The sequence below is a fragment of the Cheilinus undulatus genome, linkage group 2 (assembly GCF_018320785.1).
Source record: "Cheilinus undulatus linkage group 2, ASM1832078v1, whole genome shotgun sequence".
Lineage (NCBI taxonomy): Eukaryota > Metazoa > Chordata > Actinopteri > Labriformes > Labridae > Cheilinus > Cheilinus undulatus.
This window is the reverse complement of record NC_054866.1, coordinates 23,773,726-23,791,042: the sequence shown is the minus strand read 5'-3', so window position 1 is coordinate 23,791,042 and position 17,317 is coordinate 23,773,726. Positions and strand designations below refer to the sequence as shown.

General features: G+C 39.3%; 1 protein-coding gene across 2 annotated transcripts in view; it reads left to right on the top strand.

Moving 5' to 3' along the window:
* LOC121521675 (cGMP-dependent 3',5'-cyclic phosphodiesterase) overlaps positions 1-17,317 on the top strand; it is a 274,824-nt gene that overhangs the window by 213,298 nt on the left and 44,209 nt on the right. For both annotated transcript variants that reach the window (XM_041805812.1, XM_041805819.1), the window contains exons 3-4: positions 9,417-9,506; positions 9,732-9,820. In XM_041805812.1, the coding sequence (XP_041661746.1) occupies positions 9,417-9,506; positions 9,732-9,820 (179 nt within the window). The remainder of the gene's footprint in view (positions 1-9,416; positions 9,507-9,731; positions 9,821-17,317) is intronic.

Here is a 17,317-nt window from a genome sequence, read left to right as displayed (position 1 = left end):
AAAGAGCAGACGATTTTAATTATTAAGGCCTTTAAAAGACAGCAACAAAATTGCTATAAACCCACAATTAGGGATTCTGAAAGGAACTCTTTGATTGTTTTGATTTTGGCACCTCAAGAAGTCAATGTGGGACAGTGTAGCTCTTAGCTGATCTTGGACTATACATGGTTTAGTTGTGTTTTATGTAATGAAAAAACAGGATACTCATCCTCCAGATGAGTCGTCCATTTCTGTGTTTCTCACTGGCAAATCCATCTTGCAAAGCTCCCATCTGAACAGTTTGGACCCAGTTAGAAAGTGACAGGACTAATCAGCGTCCAGGGGAAGTACTTTTAGGCGCGGCAGAGTCGTTACGTAAGCAAGCAGCGATAAGAGGCCAGTGCAGTTATGGCGGAGGAGATTAGCGTGGATGCTGCCAGCACCAGTTTTATCAACACTTGATGACATTTCTTCTTTAAACGAAAAACAAAAAACAGCAGTGAGTTGTTTTCTGACAAAAAAAAAAAAAAGGACTAAAGTCGTGCACTGACATGTCTACATTCGCCATGGTTTGCATTATGCGGTTCTCTATGGAGTTTACTCCTTGGTAGCGGCTACGTCACGTGTTTTGTAGCTCTGATTGTCCCGTAAAGGTGTGACGGACAGAACGTTCATCCAGCCACCCTTTTTCTTTTTTTCAAAGGCTCTGCCCTTTCCCAAACACTGTCTATAGAAGGTTTCCCAGATGGATGTGTGAAACACATCCGTCTGGCATGTCAGGTTACCACAAGCTACCTCAGTGTGGATACATGAATATATGGTCACATAGAAGACACTACTTTGCATGTTATCATGTATACAGTATCCAATGCTACAACAGTTTATACAACAAAACATGAAAGCTGAAAGCTGTCCTGTATGAATTTGTCACATTTAAAATAAAAATAGAGGTTTAACTGGTGTTAAAATCGACCTAGATTAAAAAAGACAGTCATGTACATTGATCTAGGGCCCTGAAAAACAACAACAGGGCAATCTTAATACATATTAGCTCAGTAAAAACGTTAACAATATTTTATTTAAATACTGAGAATCAACTGATCTAAAGTTTAGTGTTAACAAAACTTTGATATGAATTTAGTTTCACATCCATCACTGATGAGATGTGAGCCTTCAGGCTCTGCTTTGTGTACTTAAGATCAGGTCCATATAGATGTCTGGAAACTTGATTTATGACCACATATCAATGTCAAGGGTCCACTGCATCTTTAGGAAACAGTTTGGATCTCTGTCGAGTCCAAATATTCTCGAATTAAGCAGATATTAGTCAGTTTTTCTCCCTTTTTCACCCATTTCACACAAAGCAGACAGCCATGTCTTAGTTTTCTTTTTTGCCACTCAGCCCAGCTGAGCAGTCGTGTCACGCACTGAAAATGCATCAGTGCATACCCTCTGGCACAAGATCAGCCAGGAGAAATTTTCCAAAACAATTCAGCTGCAGTAGCTGGTTTCAACCTGTAGAGGGCAGTTGCCATGGATATTTCTGACAAAAAAAAGAAGAATTTGAATACCTGATGCTGAAAATGTAGGATTTGGACCCCAAATGATCAACAGCAGGCGGTCTGAAGGTTTAGTCACAAGGTTTTTAAAGATTAAAGAAGAATGAATCATGTTATGAGGGAAAATATGAAGGTCGAAGAGTGATCTGAAAGGTTAGAGCTAATTTAAAGGTATAGAGTCATACTTGTTTGTTTGCATTGACTTGTGTGTGGGTGGGTTTGTTTTCTATGTGTTCGTAATCATGTGTGGAGAAGCAGGTAGATTAATATAACAGGTGGTTTAGCCTTTATAGCAAGAAATAATTGTTAAAGGTCATACGGTACTCTGACATTTACCAAGGCATACATCTTACTGCCAGCAAAATAAACACACACTAAAGGGATGGATAATTTCAGCATCCGTCCTCTGAGTTTCTGACAGCAGACAGAGGAAGATGACGAGCCAGAAACATTTCTTGTTTGTCTGCCATTAAGATCTTCTTTCCATCAAACATTACTTATCAGGATTTATTCTGGCATTTCAAGATCTGCAGCTTAAGATGCTACACACTCAAATTTGTTCCTTGTCCAACACACACTCACACACTCATGGGCTGGCAGAGCTCCAACTTCATTACAACAGCACTCCAGCAGGCTGATTGAGTGATCAAAACTAATCGCATTTAATCATATCTAATCATATGTAATAACCAACTGTGAGTGCTCAGGCATGACAGGGCTCTCTCCTCTCTCTCACCATCTCTCCCCTTTTCTCACTTCTCCTCCCTCACTCCTTGACCCTCTATCTCCATGCCTTACACTCTGTCTCCTCTATTACAGCACTTTCTTCTTGCAAAGACAAAAGCAGGCATGAGTGAAGGATGTAAAAGAGAGGGGTGGAAGAAAGGTGTCTAATAGGTCGTTTCCACCAAGCGGTCCGGCTCAGTTCGGTGCAGTACGGCACGCTTTTTTTGGCGTTTCCATAGAGAAAGGGTCCCAAAAAACCAACCCGTACGTCACACTTTTTGGCACCCTTCCATAGGGGTTCCAATCTTACCTCTAACCATACCAAAAAGGTGGAGCTACACACAACAATAGGGCTGCACTGACGTCATGTCAGCGTGTGACTCAGCTGCTCACCTCCAGGCTTCAAACAGGAAGTCAGCGCTGTGAGAAGCAGGTGAAAACAGGAGAAAGTGGACTAATATCTGCCTAAATGGAAAATATTTGGACTCAATGGAGATCCAGACTGTTTCCTAATCTATGGATATTGGCATCTGGCCACAAATCAAGTTTCCTGATGTTTATCTGGAACTGATTTTAAGTACACAAAGCAGAGCCCAAAAGGCTCACATCAGCCTGATCCATCCGCAATGGATGAGAAACTAAATTAATGCTTAAGTTTAGTGAATACGAAGCCTTAGATCTGTTCACTCTCATCTGTAACTAGTTATTAATCTACTTCTTACGTTAGATAACCTGTGAAAACATCACCCTGTGGTTGTTGAACAGGCTCGTAAAACTTCAGGCTGCAGACTATTTTACAACGAGATCAGCGCACCCTGGATTTCTGACATAATCTAGCTTGATTTTAACACCAGCTGAACTTTTACTTTACTTTATTTTTAATGCAGCGAATTCTCACAGTACAGCTCTAAACTTTCATATTTTGTCGTATAAACTGTTCTAGACTAGATATATTCACATATTAACATAGCATTACGACTCAAACCGTCTCTGTGCACATATTCCATCAGCTGAGGATCTGTACTGACAGTGGTTAACATCATTAAAATGTAGTTATTTTTTTTTTTTTAAAAAGCACTTTCAGCTGAAATAAAGCTGTTTACTGCTTATTCCTGACTGATTTCTGTCACTCATCCTCTGTATAACTCTGCTGCTGGAACAGCTGACTCTCGCTGTCTGTGACATGCATGCTTTTACAGCCCCGCCCACCCAAGTGAGAGCATGGGTGTCTGTGGAAACACAAACTATTTTGGGGTTTAGCGTACCAAACCATACCAAACTGAACTGAATCAAACCAGACCCCCTGATGGAAACATGGCTAAAAGCACTGAAGCCCTTAGCGGACATGCATTCAACCATACAGCACGTCATTTCCAGTTCTTTCTCGAGATCTTGACTTATGTATTTTATTAAACTAAAAAACAGTGCTGGTTTCCATTACTAACAGATAATTTTAGATGTTTTCTCAAGAAACCTACTGATTTTTCTTGCTTTTCAGGAATAACAAAGCTTGGCTTCTCATAATGGTTTTCTGACAGATCTAGAAATAAGATCACTAAGCTGGTTGCTGTAGTAGACCAGGCATTGCCACACTGATTTATACTTCTGTTTTGAGTATACACCATAGCATTTAATGTGTAAATGCAGGAGCCAATGTGCATATAAATGTAAATACTTGTTGAAACAAAGCTGACTGCAAGCCCTGTGATTGGTCCTCTGGGTAGCACTGAGTGACTGCCAGTCTGACTGCAGGCATGTTGTTTGATAAATGGCTGCAGACAGCAATACAGCAAATCAAATTTACACCCTGGCATTCGAAAATATCAGTTTTATCAGCTGCTGCTCAATGTTTTTAGCCCCAACTTCAATTTAACAGGCTACTTTTCAGTTGCCATGGTTTTCTGTATACAAAGAAGCAAGAAATGTGGCGGTTATGCAAGGAACTGGCATAAATCAAACTGCTGAGTTGTGTTTGAGCAGAGCATTGCAGAATGATGAAGACACACCAGCATACAAGTACGCATTGCACAGAACGATGTAGGCCTGTACAGCATAGATTTGATGCAGAAGATCCCACAAGTAACAACATTTAATGTTGAATTATATTACCATACTTTGAAGAGAGAGCAATTATATGCCCAAAGCAGCACCATATGTTAACAGATTCCACTCACCAACAACCAGAGTCTTGACTCTGAAAAACTAGAAATTTGACTAAAATATCTCATGGTCAAACGTGATTTTTGAGTAAATAAGCATCACTAAAAAAAGGTAGGAAGAATTGGCAGGTATAGTTTGTGTATCTTTTTTACTCAAAATTCACAAAGAAAAGGTCATTGAGATGGCTTAAACATAGGCTGAACATGCTGCCGTTCAGGATGGAGATGAATAAATGTTGTATTACAGTGGTTTTGCTTATCTCTTTACTCACTTCCCCACTAGCTATTGTTTCATTACACATGCCAGTTAACAGAGTTCATCCCAAATTGTTCTCAAGCCCCTCTAACACAACAGGTCATGTGTATTCAATTTGTAATTTGCTGCTAGATTTTCTGTTAATACTTAATTTAGGGGGGCATTATTACTTTATAATTTTATGGTAAAAGGTGTAATTGTCAAGTAATTTCTCAAGAACAAGGCGGTAGTTACCTTGCAAGAAGTTGGCATTTTACGAAGTAATAACTAGTAAAAATAATAGTATTAAGGCTGTATTTATCCAGGAATAATGTATCAATTATCAAGTAATTCCTTGTAATATTGTTGCAGTTCTCTGGTAATAAGATGGTATTTTACCCTAATTCTAACCCAAAAAGTAGTCGAAGTGTGTTCGAGAAGACCCACTTTAATTTAGTGGGCCAAAATAAAGAAATAACACGGGACTAATCAAATAGAAAAATTTTATTCTTCTAACAAATTGGTTAAATACCACCTAATTACCAGACAATTGCCATAAAATTATGAGGGTTAGGGTAAAATACCATCTAACTACTGGAGAATTGCCACAATATTGTTAGGGTTAGGGTAAAATACGTCTAACTACTAGAGAATTGCCACATTATTTAAAGGGTTATCATTAGAGGGTTAGGGTTGGGATAAGATACCACCAAAATACTAAAGTATTGACAGAATTTTACGAAGGGTAGGGCAAGAGTAAGGGTTATAGGGTAAGGTTAGGGTTAGGGTAAAGTACCACCAAATTACCAGGGAATTGCCACAGTATGACTACAGTTAGGGTTAGAGGGTTAAGTCTGTTTCAGACTAAGAGCGTGTTTTGCTGCTTGCATGTTTTGCTGCTTGCGTGTCTGCTTTATTGTCTAATATGATCCATAGCTGCACACAGTGCGTGGAAAAAATAGGCGAGACTTCGAATCTCTAAACTCTCCGCGCCTGAGTCGCATGCATCGCGTATGTGACACGCGGCGCACATGCAGGCAGTCTGAAACCCCTGACTTGTTAACATGCAATCAAACTGAAAATCCAGGTATGTCGCGGTCGAGACACGTGTGTCATGCTCCCAGTCTGAAACAGGCTTTAGTGTATGGAAAAATACCACCTAATTATCAGAGAATTGCCTCAATTGTACGAAAGTCAGGGTTAGGTTGGAGTGTTAGGGAACACAAAATACTGTCTAATTACCAGAGAATTGCCCTGGAGTTAGGGTAAAATACCGTCTAACTACTAGAGAACTGCCACAATACTACTTGAGTAAGGTTAGAGGGTAAGGATCGGGGTAAAATAACACCAAATTGCCAGAGAATTGCAACAATATTACAAGGGTTAGGGCTGGTGGGCTAGGGTAAGGGCTGGGGTAAAATGTCACCAAATTAGAGTTAGGGTTAGCTTTGCACAATACCACCTAATTACCAGAGATTTGCAAAAATTTTATGAGGGTTAGGTTTAGAGGGTTGGGGTCAGGAAAAATACCACTTTATCCCACTAAAATGAAGTGCTACCATCACTTAGCATCAGAACTGTCTCAAAATACAGGTTTAGAATCAGAATCTCTTCATTGTCCCATGAAGGGAATATGATGGTAATCAAACTCCTAATTATCTTATGGTGTGTACTCCCCTAAAATTTATCTTATTTTCTTCTGTTTCTGTTTTTGCTCATGCACCTGTAGGGATGTGACATAAATGAGCAGAGATCTCCATAAAACAGCCAGGACTTCATCATCACTGAAATCTCAAAAAGGGAATAAAGGATGAAATAAAAGAAGGGGTAACAGATGGATACCCTCAGTAGAACACAGAGCCCCTTTCCAGCAGATTTCCCTTTGTGCCGTAGTGCGATACAGGACAGAACAAGATGCTCTTCCTTCAGGCTTGGCTGTTTGACTTACAGCTTCATCAGACAAACTGCTGAAGGATCATCTGGCAATAGTTTCAACATCATACTCCTCTTCCCTATTTATATTCAGCACACAGTTTTTCAAAAACCACAGTCTCTTAAGCCTGTACAATTTCTTCTAGTATTTCTTTGCTTTGATCAGATTTTGAAGATCCTCTCTCTACACTGCGGTTACATGCAATAATAATGTGGTGTGATAACTGGAACTGGTGAGGCTTTAAGTAGACTGCATGCAGTGTAAATATTCTTAAGGTTTAAAATTTGGGCTGTCAGCTGGGATGTTTCGAATGCTCCTCTGATAAAGTTGTAGTTCTGAAATATTCTGTACACTTGCTTGTAATGTGTGTATAAAGTGGAGATATAAAACTCTCGAGGCATAAACTCAATCTTGCATGACCTCACAATATAAGCTCCTATGTTAACTTGGATCAGCTGTCTCCCTGTGCCTTCTGCTCCTCTATGCTGTTTCCAAACCTATTTTTCTTCAGATAGATTCTTGTTTTAAAAGAAAAAAAGAGCACTTAAAGCAAACAAACTGCCCTCACACCTGCAGACGAAATACCTGTACTAAGGTGTTAGTAACAGTGTTTGTAATGGTGTTTGTCTAATGGTCAGCGGCATTTACTTCCCATTACACCTTCCTGACATCCGAAAAGGGTGGGCAGCTGTTCTCTGTCATCTTCTTCTTTCTGAAACACAAAATTGGACAAGCAGTCCCACTTTATGCAGCAATTTCCCCAGAGTTTGAGGCAAGGAAATAGTGAAGTGTTTGAACTCGACAAACAATGTCAGTCTTTTTGTGTTTACATCATGACTTTCAATTTTGTCTATTTGTGTGGTTTGTTGCGTTGTGCCCTCTCTTTTTTAGAGGTCTCTTTTTAATCTGCTTGAGAGTGCAGCCATTTTAACTTCTAAATGTTTGGACAAAATTTTGTGTAGGTACACTAGAGCCTTGAATCATCTTCAGATATTGCCTTGAGGCTGATTTCTACTGAAGCCCTAAAAGGATAACCTTGCAAAGCAGATGGATACACCTGTTTCCGTGTTTCTCACTGTCAAATCCATCTTGCAAAGCTCCCATCTGAACAGTTTGGGTCCGGTTAGAAAGTGACAGGCCCAATCAGCAACATGGGGCAGTACTTTCGGAACAGCGGATTTGTGACATTAGCAAGCAGCTACAAGAGGCCAGTGCAAATATTGTGGAAGACATTAGCGTGGATGCTGCCAAAGCGTCAGTTTTATCAGAACTTGACGACATTTCTCCGTTAAAAGAAGAAAAAAGAACAGCATTGAGATGTTTTATTTTCAAAAATGACCAAAGTTGTGTACAGACATCTCTACAGTTGCTACGTTTCGCGTTATGCAGTTCTTTATAGAGTTTACTCCTTCATTACAGGCGCAGGCGCAGCTTTGTAGAGGTTACGTCACGTGTTTTGTTGCTCTGATTAGCCGGTAAAGATGTGACAGACAGAACGTTTATCCAATCACCCTCTGAGTTTTTATTTTCAAAGGCTCTGCCCTTTCCCAAATGCTGTCTTTGAGTGGTTTTCCAGATGGATGTGTGAAACACATCAGTCTGGCGTTCCAGTTTACTAAAAGGACGGATTAGAATCAGAAATACTTTGCTTGTCCTGGGGGCAAACAGTTGGTTTTAACTTCTCCTAGACACAATATGATATTGAGAAATATCACATTATAAAAGTCAATAAATGATGGGGATATTCCTGTTCTAATATTGACATCCATTCATTAAATACTGAAGCTAATGTCTTTGGATTACATCTCCATTGGGCACAGTGTTTCCCACATGTAGACAATACTTGGCTCGGCCACCCATGTATGTTTACAGCCACCCAAGTATATTTGCAGGGCAATTGTTCCCTTTTTATCATCCACATCCCTTCTGCACATGCACCTACGATGTCTAATATTAAAAATGAAGCTTGCTATGCTGTCATTTCCATGTATATCTGTTTCCCCTTTCTACTGTTATTATGCTGTACCCCTGCAAGGATCATAAATGTTGGTTGTGATATGCTGATCTCACACACCAGGTAGACTGTTACACATATAATTGCATGGGAGTTATTTCAGACTAAAAAAAAATGTATGGATGTAGGTCTGCTGTTGTATATTTTAGCAGTAATGTCCCTCATGTCAGTCAGTCTGTCTAAGCTTCTCATGTCGAATTTTTATTTGGAAGGACATTTAATCAAAGTCAGAGCTCATAAAAATAGATAGGCTCTTGTTAAATTTGATCAGACTGATCAGAGGCAGACTGTAATTAAGATAGCCACCGCTCTCCTCTAAGTTAAGTGCTTCTATCCCATCTTCATTGAGTGCAGCAAAGATGAGAAAGAAAATGTGTTATACAATTTGTGAACCATGACATTTTTGCCGTCGGTACCGCCTTTTAATTTATGTATAATCAGATGCTTGATGCACAGCGAACTCTGCAAATGAATTGTCAAGTGTTTGGTTTTCACTCAGCCAAAATGAAACAAAAGCATGGAGCGTCCTGAAGAGACAAACTAACTGCAGTAATCCCTCATGTTTTCAGTTCAGTTTTAAGTGGCATAGATTGCTGTGATCTTACCGACTGTGACACATTGTAAATATTGTTTTGCCTACACATCCTGCCAAGCTAAATGTCTGGAGACACTTTGTTAAAACATAAACCTTGTAGTCACCCCCCCCAAAAAAAATACTACTGCCAAGGCCTCAGGTTTTAGGAGCTGCATGTTGAGTTCATAAACAAACAACCAAACAAACATAAGAGCATCTGTTTGTCTCCCTCTCCAGGATGCCTTGCTGCGGCTGGCGGCGGTTGTCGACACGCGATCGCTGCAAGCAGCCCTTAGAGACAGCATACAGGGGCTGCTACCCAGCACGGTATTTACAAGCACACACTCTCTGTCTTTCATTTGCACAAAAGCTAATTGGCATTTCCTTGATTTATTACCTGACACAAAAGGCTTCCTGTTAGTATGCAGAGCGTCAGAGCCTGACACGAGACCAGGGAACGGAGGCCTGAGACTCATCATTCATTAAATTAATTACAATCTGATTAATGCTACAAATGAATGTGCAACAATGTGTGTATGTGTGCTATTCCAGGAGTGTGTATGTTTCTACATCCTGGAGGGAGACTCGAGGCTGCTGTCTGAAGACCTGCTGCATGAACTGCCACCGGAGGGGAAGATCAGGTGTGTACACATAGTATGTGATTGTGTGAGTCCAAGCAGCGAGCTGCAGCTGTTTTACAGAAGAGACAGTAAGATGACGACAGGAAACAAAGACTTGTTTGAGCAGAAAGCAAGTGTCACAAGGATCATTGTGACCCAAAAATGAGTATCAGGGTGAGAGGGCTCATCATTTTTACCACAGTTTTGCTTTCTTACCTCGTCTCTTTTCTCCTCTTTTCTCTTTCACTTCATCTCACTCGTTTTTTAGTGTTATTACCAAGGGTTGTAACAATATCTGTTGTCACAGTTTGGTGCACATTGCCACACGACAAATATGTCTGAATGGAGACAAAAGGAAATCACATGTAACAGTATTTACCCACCAATCTAGATGGCTTGTGCGTGTCTGCTAACCGTTATTCAACAACCCAGGAAGAAAAAGAAGTAGATACAACTATACACACAAACAAAAGTTAGATGAGTTGGGAAAGCAGGACAGCAATGAGACCTGTCGCCTTCATCTCTGTCTCCTCAGCATGTCAGCACTGCTTTCAAAACGCCTCTGGATGTGAAAGCATAGAGGGCCGAAGACATTATCAACATTGATTAATTTTTAAAGGCTATTAGAAGACATGTAGAAGTAAAGAACACCGGCTAAGAGTATAATTTTAAGTGCTCTGTTCAGGCTCCATTACAACCTCCCATCCTGTATTTACAGAAGCATGTCTGTAGTCCTTCACTGACGTACACAAGCCTTGCTCTTGAATGTACATTCATTTTTTTCTATTGTCAGTATGTTTGTTGTATTTCAAATCAGACATTGGGCTTCTCATTTCTGTTTGGCCTTTAATTTCCATCTTTTAGTGAGTTTTTACTCTATTTTCTTATCTCATTTTTGATACACCACAGAGTGTGCCAACTATTACAGGGAGTTCTAAATAACATTAGATGGAATAAATAGCTGGACTAATGCCAGTTAAAGTGCCTATAAAAAGTACTCACCCCCAAGGATGTTTTACCCTTTTATTGATTTTATAAATCAGTCATGGTCAATATAATTTGCCTTTTTGGATAAAAGCTCTTCTGATTTGTTCTTTTCAATAACCTTTTCTCTGAGTTGCTTGGAGTGTTCTCGCTTTGTGTAGCAAGCTCCCCTGCCTTCATTCAAACAAAACTCGGCAATGGAGATGGCAGGAGAAAATCAAGCTGAAAATACCCATGGCTGTATCTCAGCTCATTGTTTGAGATTTCAGAAATGAGGAATGATTCATATCATTACCTCCGCCAAGGAGGTTATGTGATCAGCAGGGTTAGTTAGTTAGTTAGTTAGTTAATTTGTTAGTTAGCAACATAACTCAAAAAGTTATGGACGGATTTTCATGAAATTTTCAGGAAATGTCAGAAATGGCATAAGGAAGAACTGATTAGATTTTGGGAATGATCCAGATCACCATCTGGATCCAGGAATTTTTTAAATGATTCTTCACTATTGGGAGATAGGGCTAATGGCAGAGGTCTGCGCTATCTGAGTGCTTTTCTAGTTTCAAATGTTTTCTGTGTACACCGCGAACAAACTACATTTCTGCATTCAAGAAAAAAAAATGATAGTTTTTTTATGGTGAAGTTTTTACAGGTGTTTTTATAGACTTTTTGTAGTAGAGTGGTTCTACATGTACTGTAAGTCAGTACATCATAAGTTGGTTTTAGAGAGTTACAAGGTTCTGTATTGAAAACAATACAGCAATGTACTGATATTAGAAAATGTACTTTGTGCTTTTGAATACTTATGTATTTTTAAAAGTAAGTACTTTAGTACTTAAACTTGAGTAAAATTTCACCGAGCAACTTTTACTCATACTTAAGTAAGATTTGACCATGAGTATCAATACTTTGACTCAAGTACTGCAGTTAAATACTTTGTCCACCACTGTGTAATGGTAGCCAGGAATACTGATGAACCAGTGACTCGACTTTCCAGACACAGGTGCCTTTACACAACAACCACTTGATGTAAATATACTGCACTCAGGTCCCTATTTAGCTGTGAGACTACTAGCACCAATGGGCTGGACCGCTGTTGAAATAGATCAGTCCCTTTAAAGGGGGTGAATTATTTATGCAAGATAGCTTTTTTTTTTTTTAACTCCGATGTTAAAGAGGTTTTTTGTTTGTTTGTTTGTTTGTTTGTTTGTTTGTTTTTGTCCAAAAAGGCAAATTATATTGGCCATGATTGATTTATAAGATCAATGAAAAGATAAAACATCCCAGGGAGTGAGTACTTTTTATAGGCCTTTTAAAAGTAATCAGAGAGGGAAAGATATAAATCCAGACTTTATGTTCCTTTTTTACTGGTAAAATGAAGGTACATATGTACTGAGGTACATATTGAACCGTGACCTTTGTGAACGGTTACACCCCTACTTAATACTCATTCCTTCCTCTCTCTTTCTGAGGAGCTTTTTCCCTCTCTTGTCATCTGCTGTCCCACCTTTTAACCTCACTGCAGCAGTCTGTCATTGCCCTTCATTCCCATCTTATCGTGCTCTCTCCCCAAAGAGCCATGAAGCACTAAGCCGGCTGTGTTACAGTCTCTCTCCCCTCACTAGCCGTTTGCCTCCTCCTTTTCCCTCCCACCTTCAATCCCTCTCTCCCCTGCGGAAGCGTTGCACAGCTAATAGCCGAGGTGACAGCACCTGGTGGTCCCTTGGCGAGACACAGTGATCCTCTTCTCTCTTAAGTGCTCTCTGAATCTCTACATGCCCCATGCTGCAACTGCGACTGCTGCCTGCGCTCCGGCAAAAACCAACAATACATTATAGATGAAACTGTCTGTTTGTCAGACAAGAGGCCTTTTTTCCAACACCTAATGCCACACAAACCACAGAAACACAAACATGAGAATGCTAGGACATGAGCACAAACCACACGTCTGCACACGCGCACACCTGCTCTTACGCGCATTTGTCAGGGCTGCATTCAGGCTAGAGGTAGCGGGGATATTAAAAGAGCTACAGGGCACTTTGTAACTCTTCTCCCTCCAATTCACCTGCTTATATAAGCCTGTTATCAAGACCTTGGTGCACATACACACACTCACAAACAAGCACAAACACCCACACACACACTCAGTGAACCCATCTGAGAGGCAGAAGGCCACTTTGTTTGAGCCTCGTTCCAGCCCACTCTCTAATACATACAAGCACATTAAGTGGACCTTGACACACACATATACACACAAAAGCACACATCCACACAGTTTCAGCAACGGCAGCTTTTATAATTGTTTTTTCCTCTAACTATTTGTTATGTACGAGAAAACTAAAGCCTCAAATCTGAAACTTATTGTTATAGATTCTGCAAAAGAAACAAGCAGTCCAAGGTCTAACACAGAAAGTACTCAGTGATAATAAACTAAGCGGTTACACAACTGCTGCAATGACAGATGTGTTGTAGGTTTAGTCAAGTAAAAGTCTGTTAAGAAAAAGCCTATTCAGAACATTCACAGTTGACCAGATTGTTATCCTTAAAAAACAATTATTATCAGCAACATGAACTTTAAATACACTATAAAGATATAAGAGGAAAATATAAATGCATTATAAGATGCAGTTGGTACAGAGACTCTGTTTACCTGCAGAGCCCTCTGACACAAAAACACCCAGCTTAAACCAAATGTTTTCAACAACAAAAGAAAAGTACTTAGCTCATGATCAAGAATCAAGAAAAAAAAACTAAGCAAAATGGCATATATTTGTCCGGTAATACGGAATTTGCAGTTGCAGATTGCCTAAGCATGATAACTGATCCCTGGCTGAGGAAATGTTTGACCATGAACAGACTGGGTGAACACAATCTCACCACTGAGAGAGGACGCCATAGACAAAGCTGGGTCCCTAAAGAAGACAGACTGTGCACCCACTGCAGCCAACAGGAGTTGAAAACAGAGCCTTTGTACAAGAATATCAAAGACAGTTCTTTTCACTTTTTACCCACAAACAAAAAGATTTCATCAGGTTGAACAATAAACAGAAACCTCCATAAACCTCCATGAACAGCAACAGTGTCCAAAGGCTACAGCACATTACGTGAGCTGTTGTGACCAAAAAAGAGCCTCAAACACTACATCATTATGAACGGGGCTGTCTACACATGTTTTAAAAATTACAGCAGTCTTTTTTCTGTTTTCGCAAAAAATATAACATATAGATAGAAATGTATCTGCTCACTGCTTTGGCAAGGCTAAAATGGTCATTAAATTTAATTAAATTGAAATGAATAATAAAGTGTTAAGCTCCTTTGCTCCATGCTTTCGAAGCATTACTGTTCCACAGGTTAGATGTAGCGATTGTGAGCTTCCTATGTAAACTAATAACATTTTTTTCATTATCTCAAAAGGCCTATATATGATCTAAATAATGTACAGATAAATGAGAGTTTGCAGATTACTTTTTTATTGAATAGTCTGATTTTTGGGGGATTAAACCTCCATTACTCCTTATTTTACATCAGTCAAATAGTACAAAGACATATAGTATTAAGCAAATATAGTTTACCATGTAGATGTAAATGTATGGTGGACTACCTCTAAATAATAAGTACAGTTATGTAAAATATGAATGTGTTCTGAAGGACATGGCTTGTGTGTGCTTATCAACTAATGCACATCACCATAACTGCAGAACAGAGCAACATGATGCGATGCAGATTTTTAAACAAATCATTAGCTTTGGTCTCCCTTTCAGTGAGAAACAACAAAATGTCAACCCGCTACTGACAACTCAGAAATACACATTTTCTAGATGCAAATTGAGCCAGATGCAAAGATGATCTAGCTGATGGACCAAGCAGCTACCACCAATTTTGAAAAACATAGGCAATGGGGAAGTGCAAACGTGCAAAAATTCCACTCTTTCCAGTATAGACTCGAGGTTAGCTACAATAGCTAAGGAATCTTCATTACCTTTGAAAAGCCTAGTTTGACAGCTGACAATGTGCAGGAGTTGGATTTTTCTTCAACTCATCTGTTTGTGAAGGCTTTAGAACTACCATAATTAGTGGGGATGCACAAATGCATCTGTATCACATTGTATTTAACAATATCGCCCCTTTTGATAAAAAGGAACCATCAGAATATAATGTGGGCAAAGTCAGATATCAGAGGCTGATGTTTATCTGTTGTGCTGAATCAGTTTAATGCTGGCATTTAGCACACCTACCAGCTGATTCAAAGAAGGCAGGACACTTGACCTGTTAGATAAACTCTGATCTGTTCGGTGGTCACAAATGAGAGAAAATGAAAGAAGTCATGAAAAGAACATTGGTATTGACCATTGGTTTAAATGTTATTTTAACATTGATATCAACATTTTAAATGGTCATCTCAAGTAATTAGTGGTGTGGCTGTTTACTGACAGTTGGGCACTTTGTTGCTGTTTGATAGCCAATTTAAAGCACAGTAAGTAAATTCCACTGCCAGTGGACTCTCATTATAAACAGTGATAAAAGACAAATAAAGATGCTCACCACCTCTGCTGCATACTTGAGGCTTTCCCAGACAACACTGCACTGTAAAAACAAATATGTGGGCCCAACGTAAAATAGTTTACACATTTCACAGCTTTGTTGAGTTAAGGGGCACAAATTGCCATTTAGTTGACATAATATTCATAGCTAAACATGTTGAGCTGGCAGAATTTTTTTTCCAGCAGAAATGTATATTTCAGTTCTCTTAACTTGAGTTGTTGTGCCAACTATTGTTAGTTGAGCTTGGCTTAACTTGAATCTATGTATTCACTTGGCATGTACATTACTTGATTTAAGAAACTACAGTATAATATGTTGTATCAACCTGTTAAGTCAACAAAAGTGCATCCAATACTTCGTAATTTGTTAACTCAACATAAATCAAGTTGGATTATTTACAGTGTATAATACGGGAATACTAGCAGTCACTTCGAACAACTTTTCTCCCTCATTATGTGATATTCTTTGAAAACGGTTTACTGTTTAGGAAATACACCTCGTAGAATGCAGTTTCTTTCCTGAACAGTCACCAGTTCAAAACAAGATATAACTACAAAGGTAGTGCCCCTGGTCTCTAATCTGCCTGGAAATGTCCAGCCAGGCCACAATGTTACAGTAGTTTAGAGCTTGGGAATGGAGGGAACGAGTGCTGCATTTTAAGGGGTTCTTGATAAAATGCCTAGCCAGTGGCAGAGAATAATCTTGGTCAACCACAAGTAAGCAGTTTTAAACATAATTGAGATACAGCAATAGAGTACTAGCCTCCAGTTCCAGTTCATGCTTCCTTATGTCACAGCAGTGATAGCAGTGATAAACATACTGTGTCTTTCACAACGTCTCTGTAATGGCATAAACACACTCTCACAACTATAAAACCAATGATTTCTCTGGCTTAGCTATCTGTTGGAAATATTTGAGTTAAAATATATAACATAGGAGTAGTCATTTTTATTAATGTAGACATTTCAGTGTAAATAGTCCACAAAATGTACCTTTAAAGCTGCCTTAACTGTTTTACAGCGTTTTTTTTAGATGACATACGGCTTTAAAATCTCCTTCAGAGACCACCGGATGGTATCACTTTGATTTAGGTTTGTATTTTATTCAGTCTATGATAGGGACAGACACAAAGAAACATATCACTGAACATGATGTTCACATTATCCAAAGCCTCATACAGAAAATTCAATTTTCATCTGCATACAATATATCTTTGGAAGACATAATGATGTGGAATTAGCCATAACACTTAATGCTTCAGCACATTATCATACCATTAGCTGTTAACAGGCACTGCAGTTTCTTAATGATGGTTAAGCAGTTAAGACAAATGGAGCTCATAGTGTAAGTTCAAGCAAGGTGACAAAGTCATTCCCATCACCCAGATCCATTAATCACTGGCAGATTTTTATGTGTATGAACGGCACACCTACACACACTTTTCACTGTATCTGAGTGTTCTGTTTTGATTTCCATCTCTCAGACTGTGATTTTTACCGCTGCTGGCTGTCGTCACCAGTGGACTGTAAACACACCACCCACGACACAAGCTGTAACCTACATATCATTTAATTTGGGCCATACATTCAGACCTTGATCTATCATCTAAAGCCAGGTCATATGTGGGCAGAGAAACTAGATGAAAGTATCAAAACACCCCAGGTGTTTCTTTTGACTTTCTTCTGGGCTTACTTTAAATTGGCTTCATGCTCATGCAGTGAGGCTGCTTTGAACAAAGACATTACATAAAGGTCAGCTGTATTAGCCGCGATTGGAAATGACACTGAGAGGGTTTTTGGACTATTCCTCTGTGAGGAGAAATAAATGGATGCTTTAAAATCAATACACCACAGCAAGGCTTGGCTGCCATGGTGAGTGGAGATTTCAGGCTTTGTGAGCATGTAATGGAGTGATTGCTGTCGTGTGTGTATTTGTAAGTGTGTGATCAGAAATATTAAAGAAGGCACACAGATAACAAAATAACTTGATTTACTG